This window comes from Sporobolomyces salmoneus (assembly GCF_050403485.1).
Source record: "Sporobolomyces salmoneus JCM6883 DNA, S_salmoneus_JCM6883_v1_ctg1, whole genome shotgun sequence".
Taxonomy (NCBI): Eukaryota; Fungi; Basidiomycota; class Microbotryomycetes; order Sporidiobolales; family Sporidiobolaceae; genus Sporobolomyces; species Sporobolomyces salmoneus.
The window spans coordinates 512,012-529,173 of NW_027481162.1; the positions used below are offsets into that span (position 1 = coordinate 512,012).

The following is a 17,162-nucleotide window of genomic DNA, read 5'->3' on the forward strand; positions in this document are numbered from 1 at the left end:
TACGCGGTCCATCTCTTATAGATATGTTCTCCCGATCTGCCGCTGTGAGTCCGCTGTCTCATTCACGCAAGATCGAAACGATTGATTGATGGTTCATCGATCTGTTTAGGCGATTACCCGCCCTTCGAGGGTGTACGCCAACCGTACTTTCTCTTCTTACTCTGCTATCCTCGTAAGTCCCTGTACTCATCCGAGCGAGCCGGCGGAGATGGAACCCAAGTTGACCTCGGGAACCGTTCCATCCGCTCGCTCTCCTTTCTCCCCTCTACCCTCTCTTTACCGATTGCTTCTCACTGACACACTCTACTCGCTACTCACTCACCTCCAACCAACTACACTCGACCGTAATCGCCCTTCGTCATGTCACTTCGACCTACTATTCAACCGGGACAGGAAAAGTTCCGTATCGAAAAGGACACGTTCGGAGACCTTCAAGTACCCGCAGACAAGTACTATGGATGTCAAACTCAACGGTAAGCTCTCCACACCTCTCACTCTTGTCGTTTTGAGGTCAACGGATGAATGCGGGGAGAGCTTAACCTCCTCCACGCGCTGAGGGAAGAGACAAGCTGACGATGAGACGATTGTGCGACACAGATCGGTTCAAAACTTTGATATTGGAGGACCCTCGGAACGTATGCCTCCTCCCTTGATCAAGGCTTTCGCAGTTTTGAAACGCGCGGCCGCTACCGTCAACATGACTTATGGACTCGACAAGACGGTTGGAGAGGCTATTCAGAAAGCTGCTGATGAGGTCAGTCAGGCATCAAATCAGAGGAAGCGGGAAGAAAACTGACTCCTAGGAGATGCTTGCTTCACAGGTCATCGAAGGAAAGATTGGACAAGAACACTTCCCTCTTGTCGTGTTCCAGACCGGTTCCGGTACCCAAACCAACATGAATGTCAACGAGGTGTGTCTCGGATCGAAAATTTGCGAAAGATTCTGCTGAAAACTGACAATTCTTCGAAACAGGTCATCTCGAACCGAGCTATTGAAATCCTCGGAGGAGAACTCGGATCGAAGAAGCCTGTTCACCCCAACGACCATGTCAACATGTCTCAATCGTCTAACGACACGTGAGTCAGATTTGGAGATAAGTAAACCTTTGTCCCAATCAAACCGACTCACGTCCTTTCGATGTAGCTTCCCTACCGCGATGCACGTTTCTGCTGTCACCGAAATCTCGAGATCCCTCATCCCTGCTCTCGAAGAACTCCACGTCGCCCTCCTCGAGAAACAAAAAGCTTTCGACCACATTATCAAAATCGGTCGAACTCACTTGCAAGACGCTACTCCTTTGACTCTCGGACAAGAGTTCTCTGGTTACGTTCAACAAGTCGCGAACGGTATCGAACGAGTCAAGGACGTTCTTCCTCGTCTATCGAAACTCGCTCAAGGAGGAACCGCCGTCGGAACTGGACTCAACACTCGTAAAGGATTCGATGTCAAGGTCGCTGCCGAAATCGCGAAAGTTACTGGACTTCCCTTCGAAACTGCCCCCAACAAGTTTGAAGCTCTCGCCGCTCACGATGCGATTGTTGAAGCTTCGGGAGCTTTGAACGTCATTGCCGTTTCGTTCAACAAGATCGCGAACGACATTCGTTACCTCGGTTCGGGACCTCGTTGTGGACTTGGTGAACTTTCTCTCCCCGAGAATGAACCGGGATCGTCGATCATGCCTGGGAAAGTGAACCCTACTCAATGTGAAGCTTTGACGATGGTCGCGGCTCAAGTTATCGGTAACAATATGGCGATCTCGGTAGCCGGTGCTCAAGGTCAATTCGAGGTGAGGATCGCTCTGCTGTTAGCGTCGAGTCGATTGCTGAATCCATCGTTTCTTCACAGCTCAACGTCTTCAAGCCCGTCATGATCAAAAACCTCCTTCAATCTATCCGACTTCTCGCTGATGGTGAGTGACTCTTGGCGACTCGATGAACTTCCTCGTACTGACTCTGTGACGGTGTAGGTGCTCGCTCGTTCACGAAGAACTGCGTCGTTGGTATCGAAGCGAACGAGGACCGAATTGAGAAACTCCTCAACGAATCTCTCATGCTCGCTACCATTCTCAACTCTACTCTCGGTTACGACAGTGCGTACTGTTTCTTACTGATCACTGTGAGATCGATCACTGATGAGTAGAGACTTTCACGTTCGAACAGACGTTGCGAAATGCGCAAAGAAGGCTCACAAGGAAGGTACTACGCTCAAGGAGGCTACTCTCTCGCTCGGACTCCTCGACTCTGAAACTTTCGACAAGCTCGTCCGACCCGAGAAGATGCTTTACCCTGACGAGGAATAGACAGACAAGAAGATGGGTTTCTTAGATTTCAGGTCTCGTAGTTTTCTTACCTCTCGAATTGGGACAATTGTGCAAAGGAAAAAGATCAGTAACCAAACCATGACCGTGTTCGGGTGAGTCGGATGGGTCGAGAGGAAGATCGATTGGAGACCCCGGACTCGAGAGAGGTTGGGGGAGCAGTTTTCATTTTCGCTTTTTCGGGTTCGGTTGCTTGCGGGAACAGCTTCTACCACCTCGATAGAGATGCTTGAGACTCGAGAGCGTCGAACGAAGAAGTCAAAGCTCGATGATCGAGAGCCGAGAGGAAACGAATCAATGCAGAAGAAGAGCGACTGAGCGACTCTGAAATTTTCCCAAGTTTCTCACCGTCAAACCCCACTCTTCGCGTTCCCCCTCTCTCTTTCCCCTCCACGACAACGAGAGGAGGTTGTCTCCTATCTTCAATCCTCGCTCAACCCTCTGTACGATTAGCGAACGCAAATCAAGACGCAGGACAAGCCCTCCGATCTTTCTCGATGTCGCCTCGATTCGCCTTCGTTACCCTTCTCACGTCTGACTCTTACCTCGCTGGAGCCCTGACAGCGATCAATTCAGTCCTCGATGTCGAACCGTTCACCCCTCACAGTCAACGCAAGTTCGATACGGTCTGTCTCGTCAGTCCGGCAACAGTTGGGCATTCTTCGATCAAGGCGTTGGAGAAAGTGTTTGATTCGATAGTAGGAGTCGAACAAATCATTACCGAATCATGGGGCAACTTGGATCTACTAGGTAAGCTCTCCCGTCTCGTCAAACGAGTTTATCTTTCGCTGAGAATAATCTTGAATCTTTCCCATCCATTCTCTCTCTGCGAACCCCACATCGTATTCTTTCATGATCAGGTCGAAGAGATCTCGCAGCATCCCTGACGAAACTTCACGCATTCCGATTAACCCAGTACGAAAAAGTCGTCTTCCTCGACGCCGATACTCTCGTCCTTCGACCTCTCGCCCACCTGTTCGACCTCCCTCATCCTTTCTCAGCTGCTCCAGATCAAGGTTGGCCAGATGCGTTCAATTCGGGAGTCATGGTGTTTGAACCGAAACAAGAGACGTTCGATGGGTTGATCGAAACGATGAAGAAGAAGGGAAGTTGGGATGGAGGAGATCAAGGCTTACTCAACGATTACTTCCCGAATTGGAACCGTCTCAGCTTTACTTACAACGTTACGCCTTCAGCTTATTACACGTGAGTTCGAGCCTGTTGAAATCCGCGAGACTATCGCAAAACTGATTTCGAGGGCCGTTGCGATTCACAGATATGCTCCCGCTTACAAACGACACGGACAAGACGTCAACGTTCTACACTTTATCGGAGAGAACAAGCCCTGGAAACGAGGAACTCGAGGAACTTACGATCCTGAAGCCGCTTCGAAAGATTATTACGGACTCGTCGGTCAATGGTTCGACGTTTTCGAACGCCATTTCGGTTCAGTCTCGACCTACGACGTCGCGAGTCGAGTTATGCCCCCTCCCGCTTCCTTCAAATCGACTTTTACTTCCCTCCCTTCTCACGTCTCTTCGCCTCCTTCCGTTCCCGCTGTTGACGTTCGACCTCCTTCCCCTCCACCTTCGAAACCCGCTCCAATCCCTATTCCTCCTTCTGTCGCCGCCGGTCGATCTTCCCCTCCAATCATCGCATGGGATCCTTCCCGTTCCTCACCTCCTCGAGATGGATCTTTTCAAATGCGAAATCCGATTCCAGCCGGTTACAACAATGTATGGGACGACCCTTCCGCCTCTAAACGACCCACTCGATTCCAACCTCCGGAACAATACCCTCTCCCTCCGAAAGAAACTCACGATTGGTACAAAGCCGTCATGCAAGCGAAACCTGATCCTTCGGCCGTCAAACCCGTCTTTCCTTGGGAAGAACCGAAAACTCCTACGAGGTCGACTCCACCGAATCTAACTTCGACGAGGAAATTCGGGGATAGTCCTCCGATGGCGATTCAAACTCCGAGAACTACCGCGGCTCCTCCCCTCTCTTTCCGTTCGTCTTCGTTCACGAATGCGTGGGATGCGATTCCGGGAATCTCGAAATATGCCGACAGTCTCGCGAAGTCAACGAACGGGAATGCTGGAGGAAAGAGAACAGGAGGAGGAAGTTCGACGGGTTCAATCACTCCGAAAGCGCAAGGAGGCAGGAAAAGTCGAAGTACTTCTACCTCGAACGTTAGTGCCGGCCCCTCTTCGTCTGGATCAAGCTCAGGGAGTGCGACCGTCAGCGGATCAGGAGGAGGAGGTCGTGTCAAGGGAAGCAGTTCAAATTCGCCTCCTCCTTCGTATCCGATCAAAGGGGACGCGAGTAGTCGAGATGGAGACGACGAGGAAGACGAAGAGGCGGATCTTTCGACGACGGATCAAGGGGACGATTTCGAAGGGGAAGATTCAGATTCAGAAGAACGAGATCGAATCGCGATCAAATTCCGACGTGCCGAAACGGGCTCAGTCAGTCCGACAAACACTCGTAGTCGAGCTTTCGACTCTTCGTCGTCGCTAGAACGACCTGAATTCCCTCCCGTTTCGCCTCCGAAAAACCGAGGTTCGCATCTCCAAGCACCGACGACGACGACGAAAGATTCGAGATATGTACCGACTTCACCTCGAACTATTCGACCTCCTACGACCAATCTTCCTTCTCCAGTCCCCGGTGCTCCCTCTCACCTCGGAAAACCCAACCTTCATCTTTCCCTTCCTGCACGTCCTCAACTTCCGACGGCCGGGGCAGGAGGACAAGTATCCCCTCGAATCAGCGGCGTCACTTCTCCTCGACTCGCCGCTCAAGCGATCCGAAACTCGACAGCAGCTCGACTCGTCTCGTCTGGATCGGGACACGGTGACGCTCCTCCAGTCGTTCGTGCAACTCGAGTTTTCAGCCCCGAAACGGATACGGGAGTCGTGAAACAACAAGGACTCGCCGCTTTGCAGAGGTTCGTCGAATCGATGGAAGCTGAGAGTCAAAATCAACCAACGCCGCAAAATGGAGGAGCGGGAACTGGAGGAGCTTGGCGATACTAGATCCTTGGCTACTCTCTACGACTTTCCTACCTACTCGTCACCTGCCTCTTAGACCTATCTGCTCCTACTCGAACGATACACGCCTCTCTGTCCTAGATTTTCTGTTCCCTCCTCTTCTCGAAAACTTCGATCTCTCTATTCCTTTCTACCTCGGAAAATGTGTCTAGTTTATTTTCTCCCTCTTCTCTATAGATATCTTCTTTCTGTTTTTCGCAGTGCTCCTTCGTCTGTCTATCAGTTCGGTCATCTTCTTTCTTTTTTTCTCTGTTCTTTTCGTCTTCTGTGTTCAGTACTTTTTGTCTTCGTGCCCTCTCTCTCTCGCTAGTCTCTCGCTCGCTAATATCATGTCACTCTTTATCTGCCCTTCCCACCGATGTTTGCTCGTCCTCTGCCGATTTGTTTTGCAACACACGCCGAATTCCTCGGAAAGTCTCAAGGGTGACTCTGACGGGAAGGTGAACAAGTTGAGCACTGCGCACCAGGCATGCTATCGCCGCTGTCAATCCCTTTGATCAACCGCCTTTGCCAGCAGCGGCCCACAGAGGATGAAGAAAAGGGGAATCAATCGAAGCTTAATCCGGTTTTTCCTCTCGCGAGTTGGAGTCCTCAAGATGGGGAGAAGTAGTCATCCATTCACGCAAAGAGTAATCGCGCTACACAGTCACAACGATCGAGCAAAGAGAGAAAGAATTGAAAGCGGAGAGAGAGAGAAAGGAATGGACTGGACTGGTTTCAAAAATTCAAAGCGTGTCTCGTAACTCTTTTCTTCGAGACCTTTGTTCGTATCGGTATTCAGAGGCTCTGTAGACTTCGCGCGACTCTTTCTTGATATTGTTCTCGACCATTCTTCTTCCTGAGAACGATCACTGGAGCGGCTAGGATACCTCCTTCTTTCTCGTCTTCGGCTTTTGCACGTCGATGAATTCGACCAAGCTGCAGACATCGGACAGAGCAGAGTCTCAGTCTCTGAGGAGAGTGATTCGAGTATAGGTGAAACTCTTACCAAAGATGCCCAATCCTCTCCTTTCGCGGTCTTCTTTCCCAGACCTGGAGGCTGATTGCTCCAAACTAGAGTCTTCCCCTTGACAGCTTTCTTGATGGCACGAACGGGGCGATCGGAGTTAAGGTCGACGTTCGTGACGTCCAAGAGAGCGGAGAGCGCGATCGAGACTTGAATCGACAATTCGAATGGGAACAATTCATCTCGAGTCGGCGAGTATGGTAACGAGGCGGAGCGATGGTTGTGGGCTTCATGTTGATGTTCGAGGATTCGAGCAAACTCTCCAAACCTCTTCCCACACAACCCGCAGAAGACGAACGAGGACGGACGGTGGACGAAAGCTGCGTCGACGAGACGGGTTTGTTTCCCTTGTTCGACGTTTCCGAGGAGTTCGACAGTGTCGAGTTTCGCTACTTCTTCCTCGTCCATTTCTCCCGTCGCGGTGAGTACCGTTTCGACGAAGTACACTCGAGCATCGACGGCGTATTGAGCGATTTCTTCGAGGATCTCGTCGAGTTTTTGCGCCCAAATTGCATCGGCCTTCTGCCTCTCCACCGGGACGTTAGATTGGGTGGCGTAGAGAGGATTTTCGTAGTAGAGGTCTTTGACGGTTGGAAGATGAAGGAAGCGACTGTAAAGGGGAAGGAGGGATTGTTTCTCGGGTGTATCATACATGTCGACGATTTTGTCGTACTTTTCCTTGAAAAAGTTGTTCTTGTACTCAAGTTGGTCGGGGGTAAGGATCGAAAGAGGGTTTCGTTCAACCGGTTCGACCTTTCTGCGAGATTTCTGTGACGAATGAGGGTTGACTTCGGCGAGATTGACTTCGGCGGAGGTGAGTTTTTCGAGATGCGGGAGGACGTATTTCCAAACTTTTCCATCTCGATTGTTGTCAGGCCAACCATCGACCTGAGACACGATCGAGAAGACTCACCTTTCTTGTTGACGCTTTTGGGTTTCGCGAGTAGTTTCTTCTTCCAATCCTTCTTTCCTCCTTCATTCTCGTTCCTTGAAGACTCTCCTTCCGAAGCCTCCTCCTCCCCGACGTTGTCGTCATCGTCGTCGACGTCTCCTCCTTCTTCTTCTTCTTGATCATTCTCCATCAAACGGGCCAATCTCTTCGCTGCGGCTTGCCGTACTTTGACTTGTTCCTCACCTTCGAAGCGTTGACGAGCAGCGTCGAGGACCGTTTGCCAGAGTTGATTCGCGATACTGTGACCAGCGAGTTTCTTCAAACGTTTCTTGATTCTGCTCCATTCTATTCGATGAAACACGATTTCAGTCACGATTCCGTTTGATGAAGCACGGAGAATTAACGAATTACCTTCGTCACCGAGTACAGTGGGAGAATTGACGAGCGAGCTTTGAGTCCAAACTTCGTCGGAAAAACTGTTCGGAGGAATTGAGAGAGAGCGAGTTGAGCTCAGGCTATCGAAAGGGAGAGCGAAAAGCTCACTTTTCACGTTTGAAACCCTTCTTCATGAGCTTGCGTTCGATTCTGCGACAGAAAGTGGTGTGAGCTTTGCGAAAATTCAAGAGAAGAGAATCGATTCGACTGACGTAGCGCGACGTTTCTGAACTGCCAATCGAGATGAAGCAATGGCAGCCTTGCGCTCAGTTGCGAGAATCGTATTCCAAGCGTTGTGAAGTTCGACCAATCTGGCAGCAACCTGTCGCCAAACTCCGTCAGCTCACACGGCTGCGCCGAGCACAAGGGCGGCACTCACCTTTTCCCACTTTTCATGACGTTCCGTCTGCTTCTTCAAGTATTCTTTGACACTCGGCGAGAAAGACTGCATCACTTCTTCCTCTAATTCATGGGCGACCTCCAGATAATATCGGGAACCGTATCGTTTGAATCTCCTTGCCTTGATGAGTTTCTTAGAAGTACTCGAATCTTCGTCCGAATCGACGGCGTAGTTGACCTTTCCTCGACTCGAACGACCTCCACTTCGAGATTTCCTTCCAGTCGACCCGCTTGCACCTCCTTCTCCCGATTCATCTTCAGCGTCTTCTTCTTCTTGTTGCTCGTCGGCGAGGGGTCGAATCGGAGCGTCGAGCAGCTCAAGACTCGCGAGTTCTTCGTTGACGTCGTGCAATTCGGTGTAGAGAGCATACGAGGAGCTTCCTTGATAACGATCGTCTTTCGCGGAAAATTGGGTGATCGCAACGGCCTGAGGGGTAGCGGCGTGGAAGTCGGGGTAGTTTTTCGGGATGTCCTCAATTTTGATCCAGCTGTGAACGACAATGTCAGTCAGAGAGCGAACGGAGAGAACAAACCACTTTGAACGAAAGAAGACTGACTTGGATTCACGACAAGCGGGACAGAAACGTTTGCACAGATAGACATCGGGAATCTTAACGACACCCTTCCCACAGTTCTTCGGGAAAACGACAGAGTATCAGTTCGAAGGTTTGGGAGAGACGGAGAAGAGCGAAAGTTTCGACTAAACTTACTTCGCATTCTTTGTTGAAAAGCAGATTCGCCAATTGACGTTCAGAAATGTCTCCGATGTCAATTTCGGGGAGTTTGATGTCGACGTTTTTCCTGGCTTTGACCCAAATCGAGCGAGAGTCGGGACCGGAAAGGATTGAACGGAACGATTTGCAAGAGGTGTCGAAGATCAAGAGTTCTCGAGGACTGAGATACGAGAAGATCTATCGCATCAAAGTCGAGAGCAGGGCAGGTCAGTCGAAGAGAACTTTGATTAAGGAACGAGGGAAAGCATCGAAAGCTCACCTCTGCGACGATTTCGTAAGGGACTTTCTCACTGAAGTTGACTCCTCCGTTGAATTCTTGGTCATCTCCCTCCTCCTCCTCCTCATCATCGTCATCTTCTCCTTCCGAACTCGAGTCTGATTGAGCGTCGTTCTTCTTGCCTTTCTTTCCCTTCTTGCTCTTTCCTTTGTTCGCGCGTTGTCTCTTATTCCTATGAGCTACACGTTCCTCCTACAGTCAGCCTACCAGAGCCTGGGGGGAGTTGGAGAGATGAAACTGACTTGGGCTCCATTCATCATCTTCTTGCTCTTCTACCTCCTCTGCACTCTCGGGTGCATCAGACTCATCCGAGTACGCTTCTACGTAGCTGACTCGACCCCTCTGACGAGTGCTTCGAGTCGACATGAGGTGGGATGACTGGAGAAGGAGTGAGAGAGAGAGGTCGACGGATTCTCTCGAGTTCTTTCCCTCTACATATCTCTATCGACCTAGAATCAACGTCGAATCGACTTGAGAGCACCCAGCTACCGGTGAGCCCTTCTCTCGTAGGCGTTCACGGCTCGGAAAGGCGATTCTCGAGGGAGTTTCGGCAAGATCTAAGAACGCATCGAGCGACACGACACCGTCACGGGCAGCCAGAAAAGTGATGGATCTACGTGGAGATACGGCTTACGCAGCGACCCGATGTTCAAGAGCGGCACCAGAGTCGATGTTGAATGATTCGCGCTCGAATAATCCTTTTAACTCCTAAGTTGTGTGCAGATGAGACGCTGACCACGCTCGATAACCCCTTGGTCCACTCAGTTACAGGAGTAGACGCATCGCTGTTAGTAGGGAAATGGTGCGTTTCCCGTTCGTCTCGACCCTCGTTTGTTCGCAACTCAATCCTTTTACCTTTAGGATCCTTCAATCTCGAGTGGTCCATCACTCTCGTCCCGCTTGTCAGAACCGATCGAATCGACTGCACAACTCCTTGAGCTCCTTGTCCCACCCCTCATCGCTCTCGACCTCGTTTTCGATCTTCCTTCTTCGTTTCTGTCTCGCTTTCGCTCTCCCGAGTCAATCGATCCCAACAAATTCGTCAAACGACAACTGGGCTTCGTTCAAAAAATCCTAGTCGAAAAGGTCTGGCCAGATTGGGAGAAAACTGTTGAAGCGGAAGAAGGAACTCAAGGATCGCTCGTTTTCGAAAGATGGTTCATCCCTCCACCAGTTTCGACCTTGACCTCGACGATAGGAGCCAAAGTCGCGATCTCTTCGTATGCTGTCCTCTCTTCGATGTTGTCGACAAAGACGGCTTCAACCCTTCAACCTCGTTCACTCGAAATTATCTCAGACCTCCTCGTCAAGCTCCAATCGGCTTTCAATTTTTCCGACGTGTACAACGCGACTCTCGGTCAAGCTACCAGAGCTAAGATTGTAGAAGCCGAGAACTCGGACGAGGAGGACGAACAGATCGACCCAGCGAGTTTATCGGCTTGGGAACAATCAATTCGAGATCTCCTTGGAATTCCGGTCAGAGTCGCGAACGCCTGGGGCAGTATCTCGGAGAAGAGAGGAACACGGATAGGAGCGAGTGTTCCCGTCGAATTGACCAACGAGTGAGCTACCGTTCAGGGCTACAATTCGCATTCCGCTGACTCACCCTTTCCAACGCATAGCTCGTTCGAATCGAACCTAACATCTTCCTATTTCGATCTCCTATGGGCTCTCACTTCGCCGTCTTCAACCATTCCAATCTACCCCTCAGCTATATCGACCCCTCTCCGATCCTTACTCTCTTCTCCCTCCTTCCTGCCCACAGCAATTCCCGTCCTCGTACCTCGTATCCTACCTCCGACAACGTTTCCCACTCCAGCTGAAGATCTCATTCATCGTCAAAAGCACATCGACCTCCTCAGGATAGTCATTGGCGAGTTACCTGATCGAGATTCGTCAAGGCTGCTTCGGAATCTACTCAGCAAACTTCAGCAAGACTTCAATTCTACCTCAACGAGTACCTCGATATCAGCAAAATCAGCTTCCTTCGTCCTCGAGTACCTGTTCGGCCCGCTCGAACCGACCTCGGAGGAAACTTGGAAAATCGCAACCGAAGTCTTGCTCGATAGGAATTGTATCTGGGATGTCGAGTTCGTACCGCAGATCGTCGTATTTTGGATAGGAGGACAGGAGAAAGCGATCGTTGGGATGTTGGATAAGGTCAAGGAAGTCTGGGGAAACCTCGAAGAAATGAAGAGTGGTTTCGAACTGAGGAGAACCTGTAAGCTTTCAATCAGCTCCGAGCACCGTGAAAGATCACTGACGCTTCGAGCTCTCCCTCAGACCTGACTTCGCTCCTCCTCGTTCTCATCGCCTCTCTCCCTCGAATGCACCCCTCCCTCGTCTCCCTCTCGAGATCCCCTCTCTTCCTCAGCGCCGTTGCAACCTCCCTTCACACAATCTCTCCGCTCTCTCGACTCTTCGGAATGCTCGTTGCAGAATATGTTTCAAATCGTTCGGTCGACTCCAACTCGGAAGTCCAACCACTCGATTTTGGCGAGAGTATCTGGGAGGGAGAAGGGATCGAGAAGGACAAGATCAGGGAATTGAGGAAGTTGTTCGAGGAGGTGGAGAAGGGACTCGAGGTTGAAGGGTGGAAAGAGCTACTGAGGACGAAATATTCGGCAGCTTCAAACGAGAATCCCGTCGACTCGAAACCTCGAACGCGACACAACGCAAAACCGATTCAGCCGACATCCGTCGAAGAACCTCCGCAAACTCGTCCGAAGCGACCTTTAATCTCGATAATCGGTTCCGACGACGAAGACGAAGCAGAAGCAGAAGAAACTCTGAAACCTTACCCTCTCCCCGCTCAACCTTCGAATGCAACTCTCGAAGCCCTTTCGTCCTCGGATCCCTCGCTCTATCAATCAGCCTACTCGACCCCTTCAGCTCAACCCTCACAAACTCGTAGACGAGGGAAACTCCGACCTCCAGTTTACATTTTCGAATTGACGGAGTATTTGAGGGGGAAAGATCCGGAAGGCACTCGACAAGGACAGAATAAGGAGGAAGCGGATCAGGAAGCTGAGAGAGTCGAGATGGCGTTGAAGGAAGGGGAGGGATTGATTAGGAGGAAATCTGGATGGGGAAACGAATTGAGTGAGCTCCGATTCCAGTTGAGTTCTACGGATTCAGTTGTTGATCCGGACTTTCATGTCATAGGGGAGAACGCTGTCCATCTCGCAATCGCGCTCATGTCGTTACAAGATAATTACGAATTGGACAATTTTGAAGAATCAAGACAAAAGATGCTTGTCGCTCTGATCGTTGGATGCCCGGTCGAAGTCGCTCCGTGAGTATTGTACACTTATCTCCATGCGCTGAGCCTGAACTGACAGACGAGTTGTGTGAGTAGCTGCGTGATTGAACAATATTTCATGCCAACTTACTCAATTTCCCAACTTCACACTTTCCTCACTTCGCTCGCTCTCGCCGCTCGCGAACTCGCACAACTCCCGATTCCCTCCGTTTCTTCGCCCACGGGCACAGTAAAACCTCAGCAACCTCTCTTCCCTTCGAAACAACTACCTCCCGCTTTCCATCGTCGACTCCTCGGTTCCCAACCAGAAGATCAACTCCAAATCCTCGCAGCAGACCTGACGAATCTCGCTCTCTCGGGCGCTCGTGAAGACGCAGAAACGACTTTACCTGGAGCAGCTCGCGAAAAACTCCTCTCCGTTCGAAAATTCAACAATAAATCTTCTTCTCTCTCGAAATCATCGACTAACCAACCTACAACCCCAACCTATACGACACTCTGTGCCGAATGCTTCATCCTTCCTCTCCTGAATCGATTCTGGGTCTACCTTCGAGATACGGCAACTTCAACTCTTTACACACGTCCATCATCTTCCTCTAAAGGTTCCTACGCAGGAGGACCTTCCTCCTCTCCGATTCTCCAGCCCCTCCTCCTCTCAAAGTACCTCACGACCGTCTCGATCCTCCTCCATGCCGCTCGACACGCCCCAACGTTCCTCGCCGTTCTCGCTCCAGAAGCTCTAGCCCTCGTCGTTTCCCTTCGTCCTCCTACCTCTTCTACCCCGTCAACGACGATCACGAACGAAGAAGATCCTGGAATCGTCGATCAAGATCTAGTCCTCTCGGCAGAAATGGAACTGATTCTCCTCTTACTCTCTTCCTCGCATTCTCTCGACGGTGGACAAACTCTCACGAGATCGTCCTTCGAGCTTCTCTCCGAAGTTCAGAGTTGGGCGGAAGAAGTGTTTGAGATGGAGGAGAACAAGAGTGGAGGAGCGGCAGTGGGCAGATCGGGGAGAGCTGCGGCAGGGGTTTTGTTGAGGTTGGAGGAGATTTTGGGGAGGTGGAGAGGTAGAGTTGGATGGGAATGAGTACTCAGGTTGCTTGAAGTGAAAGTGAAGTGATTACAGGAAATGAATAGTCTAAGCAGTGAAAAATATTACAACAGAAAGGGAATGTCTAGATTGGCAAATGAAAAGGAATCAGCCAGGTTTTCCAGACAGACGAAGAAGGAGAGCGCGACTCACACACAGCTAGCTAGACTATTCGGCGGTTCGAACGACGCAATAAACGTCTGTACCCCATCCATACATCGAAACCATATCTAGCGAACCCGCGAAATATTCGGCATAGATCCTACTCAGCGGTAACCTGCTCTCCCAACAACATATGAGCAATTGATCTCCAGTCGAGAAAAAGCAGAGACAGAGAGAGAGGAAGAAGAAGAAGCGTACCCGAATCCGAGACCTGCGAGAGTCCCTACATTCGTTTGTAACGCCGATTCACCGCCTTGAGGTCCTCCTCCTACGCCTCCCATGTAACCTGCTCCGCTCGTCCCTCCGTAAACTGAAGGGGAATCTGGATCGGAATCGGGATCGGGGAGCAAAGGGACCGAAGTGAAAGCGTACGAAAAGACGGATTCAATATTCTCAGGAGCTGTATCAATCATCCTCGCCCGGGTTAGTGATCGATTTATCGTACAATAGAGAGACAGTATCGAAGACTCACGAACTCCTCCCCCTTGATCCCTAACCCTAATAGTCAGTGCTCCCGGTACGCTCCCAATCGTGACTACAATAGGAGGAAAATCCTCCTTCAACAAATGAGCATGAGGGGTATCCTCAAACCTAAACACTCCTTCCTCTGCTTCCTCCTTCTTCGGTGCGTTATTCTCGACCGTCGCTCGGAATGCGTTCTTCAATAATTCGGTCAAGATGTATTCGAGATGAGTACCGATGAATCCGACTTTGAGAGAAGAGGAAGCACCTTCGATACGGTACGGTGGGGAGACTCCGTAGGTCGAGTCACAGAGGAGGGTTGCGTATTCAGCGCAGTTCGAGACGAGTTCGTGAGGGGAGAGGGCGAGGTCTAGGACGCCGATTCGAGTGGGTTGAGAAGAAGGTGTTGGTGTTGAATCGGGAGGGGATGAGTTGAGAGATCGGAGAGAAGGGAGAGAAGCGGAAGAGAGGGACAGATGTTGTTCTGCCATGAGTCGGAGAGAGATTCGATTCCGGATCGCTCGGTCCAGGAAATCGGTAATCACTGCGTCGGGGAGGTACTTTCTCGATTCCATGAAACCTACATAACACGTAGTCAGCTTGGACGATGGATAGTATCCGCTAATCGAAAGACCAGAACTGACCTCGAGCGAGTAAAGGAATATTATCTGCATGAGCCGACACCATATTCGCCATAACTTTGCACAACTTGTCATTCTCTGCTAATGACTTGATCTCTGGTACGTTCGCCAAGTCGAAGAATGCGGTCGAGTAGAGGTTGTGAACTTTCGAAAGTGAAGGATTCGTAGCAGGGAGGAAAGGGAGCGATAGATGTTGAGTTACCTGCTCACGCTCAAGTATGTTAGCTCCGTACAGACTGTTCTACGCTGCTTGATCTAGACTCACCCGTCTAGCGAGTCCAGCAAGCAATTCCTTCCTCGTTCTCTCTGCCGAATCCAGCAACGTCTGCTCATCCAGAGGAGGAGCTCCATACATCTTGAGGTCCTGTAGCTGTACTGTTCGCGTTGGCCATTGACTGTAGTAGGCTAAGAGCGCTTGAGGACTCGAATTCGAGGGGGGAGATGTAGAGTTTGATGAAGTGTTGAGCGAACGATGGAGCGCTGGGGTTCTCCGTGGTAGCTGGAGTAACAGCTGCCGAGCTGGACGTAGTATCATGTCGAGGTCGAGGTGAATGGATGGAGGACAAGGGAGAAAATCATTGAACTTTCGCTCGAGTCAATTTCGCAAGCAATCCACCTCCGACATTTCGATACGATGACCGGCCAGAGCTGACGAAACACCCTCGGAAAAGAAGACAGAGGAAACGTCTACATTTTATCGAAACAACCTGTTTTGCGTCCAAGCTACTCTCCTCCAATCTTCGCAACGACCTCTTTTCCCTCCGTCGTACTCGCTTGCTCTCCTTCAAAGAACTTCCAATTCTTGAAATACGAATGCGTCGTCACAGTCGAAGCGTAATCTTCCGTCGAACCTCCAAAGAAAGCTGTGGCCGGCCCGATCCTAACCAGGCTTAGCGTTGTCGTTCCTCTGCTCGCCTGTCCAGGAGAGAGAGAGACTCACTTTGCGCCATAACACTCGAGAAGAACACACTCGAGTTCGTACGCCAGACGAGATCGGAACGTTCGAAAGCGAGAGTTTCACCGTCGTAAACTGCGAGATAACCGTTCGCTTCGGTGTTCTCCGTGCTTGGGTTCGAGTTGAGAATGGCGATCTCTGTCAGGGTATTGTATCTAACGTGGAAACGAAGGACCACGGTGCCAGTTCAAATTCGAGCGATCTGCGAGACATGGCAGAGGTGACTGACTTGCCAGCTTCGAAAGTGAAGCTTCCTCGATTGTAGCTCTCTGTGAATCGACCAGCCTGGCTACTTCAGCGTCGCAGATGGAATACAACGAGAGTAGGAGAACGAGAGACTCACGTCCGAAATCACCATGACATGTCACCGAGCTCGCGTTCGCTTTCGTTTCGTCGCATTGACCGTCGTATAGCGGGATATAGGTATACACTGCGTAGAATAGCATCAGTCAGTAGTAGCTGATAGCATGCAGTAACGAATGGCTCACCTTCTCCTTCTCCTTTCTCTCTCCACATGACTGTTCGAGAAACCTTGGAATGAGCCTCAACGAAGACAGGGTGACTGAAAGAGCGGAGGACTCACATCTCGCACTGAAGCAAGCTTCTGACGGTCTTCCTCCACCACATTTCCCCGCCGAACTTCCACCGAATACGCCCGGCATCTTCCCGCCTTTCACAAAGTCGAAATTTTCTTCAAATCCTACCTGACCACGTACATTCAATTCCTTCGGTCAGTACACCCACTCTGATCCTCCTCACTACCACCACACAGCAGAGGCAGGAGGGAAGAGAAACCGTGGTACGTACTTGGTAGCTGATCATAGCTCTATCCTTCCCCTCCCCAAACACATTCAACGAAAACCCCGTCCCTCCTTCTTCCCCATTCGTGTACTGTCCCTTAGGGTACATCACACTCAACACTACATCCTTTGCCTCTTCCTCGAGAGGATCTTGAACGAAATTGACGAATTCTGAAGGTTTGAATTCTTTCGAGACGGGCCAATTCGAGTTAATGTATTCTGCAGCGGGGGTAGGGGAGGGAAGTGAGGAGGTAGGAGGAGGGAGAGAGGCGATGGAGGCGGGAGTCATGGAGTGGAGAGAGGCGAGGGAGGAAAAGAAATCGGGAGATGGGGGAGCGGTCTGCGAGGTGCCGGTTTGAGCTGTGGTTGAGGGCTTAGCTGAAGACGATGACGAGGCTACAAAGTTATGTTGCGTCTATCAGTCTCGCGAGAAAAGGAGCGGAAAAGAGGGAAAAACTTACGAGGCGAAGAAGATTTGGATTTCGTGAATGACACCGCAACCCACAATATCGCGCAGACCGCAATGACAAGCATGATGATGAGCCACTTTCGGCCTGACGACGAGGGTCCAAATGACTGGTAGGAGGAAGATGTTCAAACGATCAGCGCTAATCAGCGAGAAACGAGAGAAACAACTCACCTCTTTTTCCTCATCGTCAGATTCGGACTCCTC

At 50.8% G+C, this 17,162-nt stretch overlaps 6 protein-coding genes across 6 annotated transcripts; 3 read left to right on the forward strand and 3 right to left on the reverse strand.

Moving 5' to 3' along the window:
* Positions 1-23: 23 nt before the first annotated feature.
* FUM1 (fumarase FUM1) lies at positions 24-2,300 on the forward strand (the record flags this gene model as incomplete). The annotated part of the gene is made up of 10 exons (XM_076628326.1): positions 24-44; positions 110-172; positions 394-473; positions 598-754; positions 822-911; positions 974-1,077; positions 1,145-1,787; positions 1,847-1,910; positions 1,968-2,090; positions 2,161-2,300. The coding sequence occupies 10 exons, from the start codon at positions 24-26 to the stop codon at positions 2,298-2,300; spliced, it is 1,485 nt and encodes a 494-aa protein (XP_076491727.1).
* A 515-nt stretch (positions 2,301-2,815) lies between these two features.
* On the forward strand, positions 2,816-5,356 carry JCM6883_007496 (uncharacterized protein; the record flags this gene model as incomplete). The annotated part of the gene is made up of 3 exons (XM_076628327.1): positions 2,816-3,068; positions 3,179-3,524; positions 3,595-5,356. 3 exons carry the CDS (start codon positions 2,816-2,818, stop codon positions 5,354-5,356), a joined length of 2,361 nt encoding a protein of 786 aa, XP_076491728.1.
* Positions 5,357-6,148: 792 nt separating this feature from the next.
* On the reverse strand, positions 6,149-9,480 carry JCM6883_007497 (F-box protein; the record flags this gene model as incomplete). The annotated part of the gene is made up of 11 exons (XM_076628328.1): positions 6,149-6,289; positions 6,360-7,237; positions 7,291-7,614; positions 7,681-7,745; positions 7,813-7,854; positions 7,917-8,026; positions 8,084-8,591; positions 8,661-8,737; positions 8,814-9,014; positions 9,097-9,293; positions 9,357-9,480. 11 exons carry the CDS (start codon positions 9,478-9,480, stop codon positions 6,149-6,151), a joined length of 2,667 nt encoding a protein of 888 aa, XP_076491729.1.
* Positions 9,481-9,913: 433 nt separating this feature from the next.
* TEL2 (Tel2p) lies at positions 9,914-13,466 on the forward strand (the record flags this gene model as incomplete). The annotated part of the gene is made up of 6 exons (XM_076628329.1): positions 9,914-9,916; positions 9,976-10,676; positions 10,737-11,335; positions 11,398-12,216; positions 12,280-12,409; positions 12,473-13,466. 6 exons carry the CDS (start codon positions 9,914-9,916, stop codon positions 13,464-13,466), a joined length of 3,246 nt encoding a protein of 1,081 aa, XP_076491730.1.
* Positions 13,467-13,637: 171 nt separating this feature from the next.
* JCM6883_007499 (alpha-ketoacid dehydrogenase kinase family protein) lies at positions 13,638-15,269 on the reverse strand (the record flags this gene model as incomplete). Its single annotated transcript, XM_076628330.1, has 5 exons — positions 13,638-13,746; positions 13,830-14,031; positions 14,104-14,673; positions 14,738-14,936; positions 15,000-15,269. The coding sequence occupies 5 exons, from the start codon at positions 15,267-15,269 to the stop codon at positions 13,638-13,640; spliced, it is 1,350 nt and encodes a 449-aa protein (XP_076491731.1).
* Positions 15,270-15,457: 188 nt separating this feature from the next.
* On the reverse strand, positions 15,458-17,023 carry JCM6883_007500 (uncharacterized protein; the record flags this gene model as incomplete). The annotated part of the gene is made up of 8 exons (XM_076628331.1): positions 15,458-15,597; positions 15,675-15,844; positions 15,919-15,958; positions 16,033-16,119; positions 16,178-16,207; positions 16,273-16,393; positions 16,497-16,885; positions 16,951-17,023. 8 exons carry the CDS (start codon positions 17,021-17,023, stop codon positions 15,458-15,460), a joined length of 1,050 nt encoding a protein of 349 aa, XP_076491732.1.
* Positions 17,024-17,162: the final 139 nt, after the last annotated feature.